Below are 11,945 nucleotides of genomic sequence, written 5' to 3'. Positions count from 1 at the left end.
GCACTTGGCAAAGTTGAGGTTTTAAACCTTTGCAAAAACCGTGGACGATAAGTCTTGCACAGCGTTGGATCAGAGAGGATCGCGATCAGTCAAAATTGATTAAAAAATATTTATGATATGAACGGCTGATAAAACAACGCGAAAATGTTTTTTTTTTTTTATTTAATGTATTTTTATTTGTTAGCACTTCTTAAGGGTTTGGGCTTTTTCGACTTTTACATTATAACCTTAGTCTTCGTTTTTTTCCCTGATCTTCAGTCTGTATTTTCACTGACCAAGGAACGATTTAATTCCCAACGCATTACCAGGCGTTCTTTTTTCCGAAGATTTCCGAATATAAATTTTCTCGCCTCGGAAAAAAAAACCGAGACTTCCTGGTGCTGTTTGTACTGAGCAAATTGTACGTTGTATATGGGAATCGACGTGTCGCTCTTTGAAGCGAAAAAGAGGCCTTCATGCGCTTACTTCACTGCAGTGTGGCGTTATTTTTTTAAGAAATTGTCCGGTATTTTAAAATAATTCTTTTGTTATTGTTTTTTTAATGGACTTTGCTTAATCAGAGCAAGTTTATAGGCTTCTTCGCTTTTCACCATCTGTTCCAATTTAAATGTACGTGGCATGTCCAGAGCAACGTGGAAATTCATTTTCGTCCTTGTATCGTTATGGCTTCTTATTCTTGGTTACATGGGCTGGCAGCTTTTGTCGGTTGCGGAAGATTCCATCCGAAACGAAGCGGCTGTTGCACTGAAAAAACGACAAATGGAATTGTTAACTTTCCAGTTTGAGGAACTGAAGAAAAAGTTTTCAGAGATTCAAGGTATTAAGAGTAAGTTGGAAATCGAAGTTAAAGAAATTAGAAGGAAAAATTTAGACCTGGAGCAAAGACTTAAGACTGTTAATAATAATGTTCCCTCCTTGGCTCCGTCCAGAAAGAGTGAACAGAAAGATGACTCGGTTCAGAAATTTACTGCAAATATAAGTGCAGTGCCGCCGAGCAAGAAATTCTTAACTGTTAGACGACGAGCGGAAAAAACATTAACAGAATTATGGTACTTCATAAGCTCAGAAGTAAGCAAGGTCAAGACGTTTGCCAGCGGAAAAGTGAAAGAAAAGCTAGGTGATATTATGGGTACTGTTGAAGACATGCACCATATGCTGTCCATAAACTTTGAGGAGCTGAAAACGATGAATGGGCAGCGAGAATGGTTAGAAAAAGAACATAAATTTCTCAGTGATATTGTGCAAAAGCGGCTACACAGATTACAGCATCCAAAAGATTGCAATGTAGCAAAGAAGCTTGTGTGTCAATTGAACAAAGGTTGCGGTTATGGCTGCCAGGTTCACCACTTGATGTATTGTTTCATAATCGCCTATGGCCTGCAAAGAACCCTCATATTGGATTCGAATGGCTGGCGTTATTCCCCCAATGGCTGGAATGGCATCTTTAAACCTGTTAGTGAAACGTGTACCTCTTATCGGGGAAGTCTGGGCTATTGGAGTGGGGAGGCTTCTAATAGAGAACAAAATATTTTATTGCCAATTGTTGACAGTTTATTTCCACGTCCAAAATATATGCCATTGGCAGTGCCCAAGGATCTCGCCCCAAGAATACAACAAATTCACAGTCATCCATTTGTTTGGTGGATTGGTCAATTTACAAAGTACTTATTCCGTTTTTCTGCTGAAACTCAAGACAAAATAGACGAAAAGAGAGCTCTTCTGGGTTTTAAGAAACCTATTGTTGGGTAAGTCTTTATTTTAAAAATTTCCCTTTTAGCATACCCTGTAATATTACCCTTAGGGTGTGCCAGGTTTGGGGAGGGGGGGGGGGGAGGGGGTGGGAATTACATACATACATACATACATACATACATACATACATACATACATACATACATACATACATACATACATACATACATACATACATACATACATACATACATACATACATACATACATACATACATACATACATACATACATACATACATACATACATACATACATACATACATACATACATACATACATACATACATACATACATACATACTTTATTCAGACTCCCTTCAATAGGGCTTTTCAGTCACAATGTTAAAAAAAAGAAGAAAACTTATTTACAGTAATTTAATTAAAATTAAAATATATTCAAAATCATTCAAAATATATCAAAAATTACTTCGTATAGAACATATTATTAAAAAGTGTCCGCTTAAAAATATCAATTTCTTTAGTATTCTTGATGTTGTCAGGTAGCCCATTCCATTCCCGTGGACGGCGAAAATAAAATGCCCTTCGTCCCATCGACAATCTACATCGGGGGATCACAAAATTATTACATCCCCTTGTGTTCCTGTTGTGAACTGCTGAACGCTTAACCAAATATTTCCCTAAATAGTCTGGGGCTAAACCATTTACACATTTATATGCTAAAACTAAATCATTAAATAAAACCTTCTCCGTAACATCTAACCATGTAAGAGATCTCCGCCCCTGAGAGATATGGTCAAATTTCCTTAGACCTAATACAACTCTGGTAGCAAAATTTTGTACCAACTGTAGTTTGTGTAGATCACGTTTAGATGTGTTCTCCCACACTGAGGAACAATAAAACAATTTACTAAAAACAAAACTATTTATAAGTAATAAAAGTGTCTTCTTGTCTAAGAGGTGTTTAATTCTACTTATCTGTACTAACTGGTTCATGCAACTAGAGGCTGTTTTAGTGGTGTGTACATCATAGTTAAGATGTTGATCAACATATACCCCAAGATCCTTAGCAAACAAAACTTGTGAGATAGTTTTGCCCAACAGAGATAAGGAGATATAAGGTAGCCTCTTAAGAAGTTGTGCTGAGCCAACAACCACTAATTTTGTTTTCTCAGGGTTTATAAGTAAAGAATTCTCTGCACACCATCTACTGATGTTCCTAAGATCTTGATTTACGGCGGCCATAGCACTTGATGACTCTGATATGGGAAATTTAAAGTGCAATTGACTATCATCAACATACGCAGCGGCTTGACTGTGGGTAACAGCACTGATTAAATCATTAATGTAGATAGTAAAAAGCACAGGACCCAAGATTGACCCCTGAGGTACTCCGTTTGTTAAAGGTAGCAATTCCGAGACTGAACCTTCATATCGTACTCTCTGATATCTACTGGATAGATAGCTACTAAACCGGGAAGCTGCAGAAGTTTTGAGACCCACTTTTCGTAGTTTTCTTAATAACAGGTTATGATTAAGGCTATCAAAAGCTTTTGACATATCAAGCAGGACTAGTAATGACACTGCTTTTTCATCAATTGCTTTCAAAATGTTATCTGTAACATTTATGAGGGCAGTTTCTGTCGAATGCATTTTTCTGTTGCCACTTTGATAAGTCGACAGTTTATCATGTTTTGTCAAAAATTCCACAAACTGCTTGTGTGCCAGTCTAGCACTTACTTTCGATAGGATGGGTAACTATGAAATCGGCCTGTTGTTGGCTGGTTCTTCTGGGTTTCCGTTTTTGGGTACAGGTATGACCTCAGCAATTTTCCATGCTTAAGGAAAAGCTGCCACATTAAGCAAATTATTCACCAGTCTAGAAATCACAGGTGCGATACTCTCACAACTGTCTTTTAGGACTCGCGCAGAGATTTTATCATATCCTGGCGCTTTGTTGGCAGCTTAACTCTTAATAACAGACTTGACATCAATTTCTTTTACCTCTTGAAACTCAAATTCTTCTGTTTCAGCATGCAGGCCAGTGTCAATACTTTCTTCCCTAAGACCACGATCTTTATCTTTATCCAAACCGTGTTCCCTTGTTATCAAATTCGCTTTTTTGGCAGTAAGTTCTCCTACTGAAGTAAAATACTTATTAAATTTATTTGCCAAAGTCTCATGGTCCTCAAAAGTGCTTGGACATTTAGCAATACCACGAGACATACATAGATTTAAAATCTTCCAAGTGGCATTTGTATTACCTCTACTGTTAGCTATTTCGTTTCTTACATAGATTTTTTCAGCAAGCCTCAGTTCGCGTTTCACTTCTTGTCGGAAGAAGCGATATCTGTTCCAGCATAGTTTGTCATTTGTCTGAATAGCTTTCTTGTGCCAAAGGTCTCTGGTCTTCATGAGCTGCTTAATTTCTGGTGTTACGAACGGATTAGAGCGGGACTTGATCTTTATACGTTTGATGGGCATGTGCTGATCTAGCACGTCCAAGAAGAGAGAATTGAATGTTTCCACTTGGGAATCAATGTCATCAAAGAAGTGTACCATGTGCCACGGAACCAGAGAGAGATCTTCGCAAAAGCTATCGGGTGCGTACCCAGAATAGCTTCTTGTAGTGACGTATTTGGCTTTGGCTTTAGGGCGATTTATCCTCAATGTAACTTCAACTAAGTTGTGATCACTTATTGAGGACATAATGACCGAGCAAGACACCGCTAGGGTAGGATCGGTAATCATAATAACATTAATTAGCGAGCGTTTTGTTTCTGTAATTCTAGGCGGTTCCTTCACTAGTTGTGTCAGATTGAAACTGGCACAAAGGTCTTTCAAAATTCGACTATCCGCTGTATCATTGAGAATGTTACAATTTAGGTCACCCAGAATGATAATGTCGTAGCCAAGCAGTAACATATTCAGGAGACTTCTTGACAAACTATCGCTGAAAGCTGATGTGGTACTAGGTGGTCTATAAACAGTACAAATAAAAATTGATTTTTACTCTCGCACTTGATCCTTTCTCCAGAGCTGTTGGAAATTTTCGTCGCTAACCCTAGTGAGATCTTAGTCTCAGTAGGGTTAGAGAACTGTATCACTGTATGTTACTAAGGGGTGAAAGAATGGGAACTTTTAACTTTGTGTTACGTTTATTCTACGTTGGCATAAAAAGCCCCTCATGGGAATATTCAGTAAAGTTCTATGTTTCTCAAATTCTCATTGAGAGAGCTTGCACATTAACAGCTCATCTTACTGAAGACACAGAAGACTTCAAGAATAAAACTGAAAGCTTCTATTAAAACTACTAACAAGTGAATGGTAAGTCTGGAGAACCACACAAAAACCATTCAGTTCTTTTGTTCCCTGAACATGGAAGCCATTTATATAAATCTTCCCACTGCATGCCACTGCTTGCACTCAGTAGTGAAAGAACAAGGGAATCTGAGAACAGTGTTAATTAATTAACTTATTGCTGGGTGACTGATAAGAAAGCAGTTTTCCAATATACCTTGCTCCTCATTAAATGTACATGTGTAAAATTACTACTCCAACAAAGTTAGAGAGAATATAGAGAGTTCGCACTACTCCTGGAATTCCTGTAGAACTCCTGGATTTTTGAAAATTTCTTCCAGGCCTCTGGAAAACTTCTTGAATTTATCTATTTAATATATTAGTTGTAGTATGAAAGAAAATATTTATTTAATCATTTTTTTTCCCAAAAATGGCAGTTTGTAAATAAAAAAAGGCATAGGAGCTAAAGCTTATTGGTTATGAATTAGATATTAAGAATAAAATGAGCAATTTCACTGAGAAAGTTGTCAACGTACAAAATTTTGAGTTTCTGTGTGACTTGCCCTTGTAAATTTGGTTGCCAATCTCCCACTCTAATGGTATCCACATACAAATGTCTAGCACATTGTAGCTATCTTGCATTGTACCTATTTTTATCTCTGTTACTGCAACATTATTTTGGTTTCCAGAGTTCAAGTGCGACGAACAGACAAAATCAACACTGAAGCTGCTTTTCACAGCATTGAAGAGTATATGTATTGGGTAGATTTGTTCTATAATAAATTGGAGAGAGTCCAACACGTGGAAAAAAGACGTGTTTTTCTCGCAACTGATGATGGGAATTTATTGCCAGAGGCAAAGATGAAGTAAGTTACCACCGAGAATCATAAGTACTTAGTTTTAATGTCCGGGCCCCAGTTGTTCAAAGGCCAAATAGCCATAGCTTGTAGATGAGTCACTATCCAACAGGTTCAATCTGTGCAAAGAATTCAGCGGTATTTCCTCATATAACTGAGAATAATGAATTGAACAATAATATTGTACATGTAGCACCAAGGCAAAGACAAAGAGGCTGTCCAAAAGCTTGGGGCTACTGGAACCGCATTTTAGGCTCGCTCTTTCTTATCGTGGGTTGCCATCGTTTCAACATGATTGGGGCATTGTTAGTTGTTGTTTTTTTTCTGATGCAAACTTCTGAGCAGACACAAGTGTTTAACAGACAGCTCAAGAGAGAAAAAGAGACTTGGGCAAGTAAGATGAAATTAGCGGTACAGCTTGCCCAAAGGGCAACCTGATGCTTGGATGCTGAGCACATCTAAAAGTAATGGTGCATGCAAAAACCTTTGCTAACATTATAAAGGGGCGCTGATGTGTTAAATTTGCTGTTCTTGTGTCAAAACTGGGTTAAAATCTAAATAATATTGTTATTGGCAACAAAACTACGCCATAATTTTTTGGTCTTGATTGATGCTAAGATGTACTTTAGTGTTTTGAAGTTTGACTGAAGTAACGTGACACTGCCCCTCAGACATGTACATTTTACACTCTGGATAGTGAATTACCCACTGGATAAAGTTATCCGGCCTATGAACAAGCGGGGCCTGCGGTATAATGCAGGGATGATGGAGTGTTGAGAGCACTGTGTGGCCTGGGTTCGATTCCCAGATTCTGTGTTGTGCGTTGGTTGAGTTTGTTGTTTTTCTACTGTGCATCAAAAGGTTTTTTTTCTCCAGGTATTCTGGTTTTTTTTCCTCTCTCATTTGATTTTATTTGTGTTGATTGTTGATTTCAGTTTACAGTTTCCCCCAATTAGTGCTACAGCGCTAGAAGACTAGACACTTAAAGGGGCTAGGTCACGGTATTTTAGGTATATTCGTTTAATTTTGTTAATTATGAGCTCTAAACGTCAAATTGGCAGAGCAAGAGTCTTTCATTTGCAAAATCACGGCCACATAACAACTGAGAATGATTTTCCAGCTGTGTAAATGACATTTTGATATAGACTGTTATAAATTTGAAAAAAGGTGGGGCGACGTTTTTCAAATTTACCCAAATTCAATCCATTTCAATCCTCTCCAGTTTTGTCCATCCATGTCCCTTCTTGGCTTCCCTGTGTTTTGTTAGAGTTCTTCTATAGTTTTGAACAGTTATTTTGATATTTTAATTAATTCTATGACCATTCGATTAGTGCTGAAATTGCCTAAAATTGCGTGACCTAGCCCCTTTAAGTAAAGTTTCCATCAAATCCTTGAGAGCAGAGTTGAGAATGGGAGGGCAGCCACACACTCTAGTAGCCAGGGTGTTGGTCTTTAATGTTGTCTTTGGAGGGCCAAAATTCTACCATCTACCATGCGTTGAGATTGCCTGCTAGTTGCCCCATGCCAGCTGCAATAATTATTGTAAATCCTTAAGCCCTTGAATGAGTGCTTGCACTAATCATGTGCAGTTAAGTTTGAATTCAACTGTAAACTGTACAATTAAAGGCCTACATTCACCCAAAAGTCATTGCGCACTGTGACTGAATTTCGTGTAACACGAAATTACCTAAATATCTGACATGTTGTTTCCCGTGTGATTCGTCTGAGTGCCTTTAGCCAATCACATCACGTATTTGGACAAGTCGTCATTTGAAAAACAAAAAACAAAAAAACGACCGCAATAACTTTTGGGTGAAGGTGGGCCTTTAAATGCAATTATTATTGTATTTCCACACGTTAAAACAAGAGTATCATCATCATCATCACTATCCAATTCTGAAAATAATAATTTTCAAATCATCATATAGAATAATGATGTGGAGACCACATTAATATTCATAATTGTTGTTGGCTATTGAATGAGTTGAACGTCAATTTTACTCTGTGTAACGCCCTGGACAATATTATTGTATGCAATTGACTTATCACTTGATAACTGATTTATCATTAGTTACATCTGCTTTTGAGCAGTTCGTTAACCAGCTCTTACTAGCATCAGTCGTTTTACATAATGTACTTCCTAGGCACTTCAAAATCCAAGCATTGTTTCTTTCAACTGTAGTAGATGAACACATATTAAGTTCCCATAAGGAAATTATTGGTTTCAATATTATATTTTTCTGCCCAGACACTGATGATGATGATAATTGCATTTCAGGTATGAGAATTATGAATTCATCAGTGATCAAGAAATTTCCAAGTCAGCGGGACTGAACTCTCGCTACTCAGACACTTCTCTTCATGGAGTTGTGTTTGACATTCAGATGTTATCAGAATGTGATTACCTAGTCTGCACATTTTCATCACAGGTAACTTATTCTCAGGGAGTGAGAAATACTGTGAAGGCTGACACCCAAAATTCCCCTTGTCTGGGAGTTCCTTCCCTGCTTACTCTTGCTCAGTAGGGGTCGTCAGGGTGGGAGGGGGGGGGGGGTCCTTAGGGTTGGAGGATTGGGCTTCAACTAGGGGCGGTGGGCAGCAACATTTGTACTGTCATGTTCGTTTATGCCGTGTCCCACATTTTCTGGTACCAAGGTTGGTAATAGTGAGCAAAATAGAAGACATTGAAGACATGCAGTGACCTCTTGTTAAAACTTTAGGGTCGATATTTTAAACAGAGTTCAGCCAATTAAAGTAGCTAAAAATGTTTTCCTTGTCGGAAACAATGCGGTGAAGGCAAGAGAAATGAGAAGACCATTAATTTATCTCCTTTAAACAACTTGCATATGGAAGGCTGGAGGTTATTGTTGAATACATTCTTCTAAATTATAGAAGATTTTGATGAAATAACCATGGACAAGATTGAATCGGATTGCATTTTGGGTGATCTTGAAAAAGTCGGCCTGACATTTTTGAACTTTGACTCATGATTAAAAGAAGATTTCCCTGAAACACCCTAATATCAAAAATTTTTTTTTTTGGCTCAAGTGGAGCACTTGTGAATCTACAATCGATTTTCTGCATTCTGATTGGCTTGATTTTCTTTAGCCTGGTATAATTAAAAACTTGTGCTGTGATAACATGTCTATGGTTTTGTCAAATGATTTGATAAAGGTAACTTAACCATTGTAAGAGCTGATTTGTGAACTGACCTTTTAGAGCGTCAGACCGGCATCAGAGCAAATATGTCAGATCCGTTATAGGTGGTAAAAGTTTGTTTGATTATATGGAAGGGCAGTTTGCAGACCACATTTAAAATTTGCTTGAGTGTCTTTTTGATCATAGTCAGATATGGTTATCAGCCATATGCCTACCATGAAGCTCTAGGCTTGCTACTGTCGTGTTGGACATACCACACACATGCATGTGTCTTTTTATTTCCGGACAAAAGTAACCAGAATTAAAAGTTCACACAGACATCCCAACATACACACCACTTGCCCTCTTCAAAAATCAAGTTACTGCATTCTCAGACTGAATTCGCAGGAAAAAATATCCCTCCAAGAGATAGCAACCTATGAAATTTATTTTTTTTCGATCAAGCATGATGGAAGAGCAATGACATGAGAATATTACACCTCTTGTCTTCATTTCTGCTTCCCTCCGTAAATAAATGTTACTAAAATTGCTTTTATTGAATGTGCATAAGCACATACTTATAAGATTGATTCATGAAAACGCTTCAACTTGCGCTTGCAACCTTAGCGCTTTTACCATGTTCCTTGTAACTCTCAGTCTGCTTCCGGGATCAGTGACATTTGCTACCAACCTTCACATACGAACAGCAGCATCCCATGTAAATTCCACCAGGTGTCTTGTTTTCCTTTATACGCTCATTTGATATGAAGCCAAATCCTTGTGTTTTCCCCACCAACGCAACACCACAGTTTCTTTAGAAAGTAACCTGTACAAGAGAAGCTATGATCCTTGCAGTTATGAATGTTATTTTAGCAATTGCACAAAGAATCCTGAAAAATTCAGGACTTCAGCAAGGTTTGAACCCTTGACCTCGTGATGCCGGTGTGACACACTCTAAGCAACCGAGCTATGAAACCACTGATGTTGGGAGCTGGTCATTTGTGAGTTCAAAAGTTACTATGACGAAAGAATCAACGAATAAAATGGTTCATAAAGTGAATCATGTATTGAACTGCGGATATAAAATCAAGTGAAGCTATCATTCTTGTAGTTAAAGTAACCTCTTCTTTCTCTGATAGGTTTGTCGTGTAGCTTATGAAATCATGCAAGCGTCTCAACCAGATTCTGCAAAGAAATTCCAATCCCTAGATGATATCTATTACTTTGGAGGACAATCTGGCCATGATGTAAGAGCTATTTATCCTCACAAAGCCAAAGACAGCTCTGAAATTGACCTCAGTGTTGGGGATCGTATAGGAATAGCTGGAAATCATTGGGATGGATTTTCCAAGGGCACTGTTCATCAACAAGGCAGAGAAGGTCTCTTTCCGTCTTATAAAGTAGAAGATGTTATGGACATTGAGGATTTTCCTACGTATGATGAAGTGTAGTTCATTTAATTAAGCAAAGTGAAAAGTATGTGAAAAATTTAAGCCTTTTCATCCATGGTGATACTTGTAGATTTTATTGCGTCTAACTGCAGGTGATTTTATTCGTCAAGGGGGGCCATTTCAAGTGTGAAAGGCTTAAATAAGGATTATAAAATGAGATTTTGAGGCCATTGTGTTCCCTAGTCAAGAGTAAACATCACATGGTCTGAACATAGATACATGTAAAGAGGTCTATTAGGAGAGCAGGGCTGGTGCAGTGGTGACTGCACATTCCTCTCATTATTATTATTATTATTATTATTATTATTATTGTTATTATTATTATTATTATTATTATTATTATCATTATCATTATTATCATTATTATTATCATTATATAAGCACCAATGAAGTACCAGGTGAGCTTTCATGCATATCTTCACACCTGAAAATCTCTTGTTATTTTCACATGTGAATTTAAAGATCAGCCTTTCTATGGTTACATAATAAATCATCATAAATCATAAATCATGTTCTACGTTGAGACTACAAAATACATTTAAGTGAAATGGTTTGGTATTTCATTGGTGTAATAGACAGAACATTACGTTGCTGCGCGCAGTTATGAAATTAAAATATTTTCTGTTCTTGTGTTGAAAAATATTTCATTTGTTCGCTGTGCTCACTCATAAAATATTTTTCAACACTTGATGAGAAATTTTGTGTATCTCCGCACGGCCATTTGATATCCCCTGTAAATTATTATTGTTATCTTACTTTGGAAGAAAGATAGTTACAATCAAAATAATCCTCGCCTAAATAAGGGACTACCAAATTGTTGACCTCTGTTGCAACAAATGTGTTTCTTTTTGGGGTTTTGATTGTTATTCTTATCATTTATTCATATACCTTTAGTTATTGCATATCTCTATAATGTAATCAACATTGTAATGTACAATTGAAAATTGCCAGTATTGGTAATTGCACGATATAAGTTTAATAAACTGTATTGTGTTGTACAACTTTGTTTGTAGCATACATCTCGTTGGAGTGGAAGTAGTACTGTAGCTATAGACTGGCTTATAACACTCTTCTTTAAATATTGGTTTAGCAGTAAGTTTGACTTAAAAACTGCAAGAGATAGACTTCTTAGCAACTTATACCACTTCTACCCGTCTCTCAATCCAGATTTATCCAAAAAATTGAAAAATTATACATGTATATTTATTACTCTGTACTAGTCATAATATCATGTTCCATATTGTTGTTTCACTGTCCATTAAAATCGTTTTTTAAAAATACTTAAATAACACTTCCCCTTTCATTTAAGTCATTGTAAGAAATAGTAAGCACATGCTGAGGCTTGAGGGGACACTTGTTGGATTTCAAAATTGAGCCTGCATCCAATTACATGCATTTCTGGACAAAAGGGACTTTCTTATAAGACCTGTGTTCAATATCTTTCAGAATTATGCTTTTTAATAACTACTTGATAACCAAGTGTGAG

The 11,945-nt window shown here is 37.1% G+C and overlaps 1 protein-coding gene across 1 annotated transcript; it reads left to right on the top strand.

Annotated features, from left to right (window-relative positions):
• The first annotated feature begins 431 nt into the window (after positions 1-431).
• Positions 432-11,460, top strand: LOC138049478 (alpha-(1,6)-fucosyltransferase-like). Its single transcript, XM_068895767.1, has 4 exons — positions 432-1,745; positions 5,703-5,879; positions 8,149-8,299; positions 10,148-11,460. Exons 1-4 carry the CDS (start codon positions 619-621, stop codon positions 10,457-10,459), a joined length of 1,767 nt encoding a protein of 588 aa, XP_068751868.1. The 5' UTR covers positions 432-618; the 3' UTR covers positions 10,460-11,460.
• Positions 11,461-11,945: the final 485 nt, after the last annotated feature.

Source organism: Montipora capricornis, chromosome 5, assembly GCF_036669925.1.
Source record: "Montipora capricornis isolate CH-2021 chromosome 5, ASM3666992v2, whole genome shotgun sequence".
NCBI lineage: Eukaryota > Metazoa > Cnidaria > Anthozoa > Scleractinia > Acroporidae > Montipora > Montipora capricornis.
This window is presented reverse-complemented; position numbering and strand designations above follow the sequence as displayed.

Bases quoted from the DNA above. Each gene is read 5' to 3' on its own strand.
- LOC138049478 (XM_068895767.1), top strand. From the start codon at position 619: ATGTCCAGAGCAACGTGGAAATTCATTTTCGTCCTTGTATCGTTATGG. The intron at 5,880-8,148 runs GTAAGTTACCAC...ATTGCATTTCAG, and splicing joins TTGCCAGAGGCAAAGATGAA to GTATGAGAATTATGAATTCA. The intron at 8,300-10,147 runs GTAACTTATTCT...TTTCTCTGATAG, and splicing joins TCTGCACATTTTCATCACAG to GTTTGTCGTGTAGCTTATGA.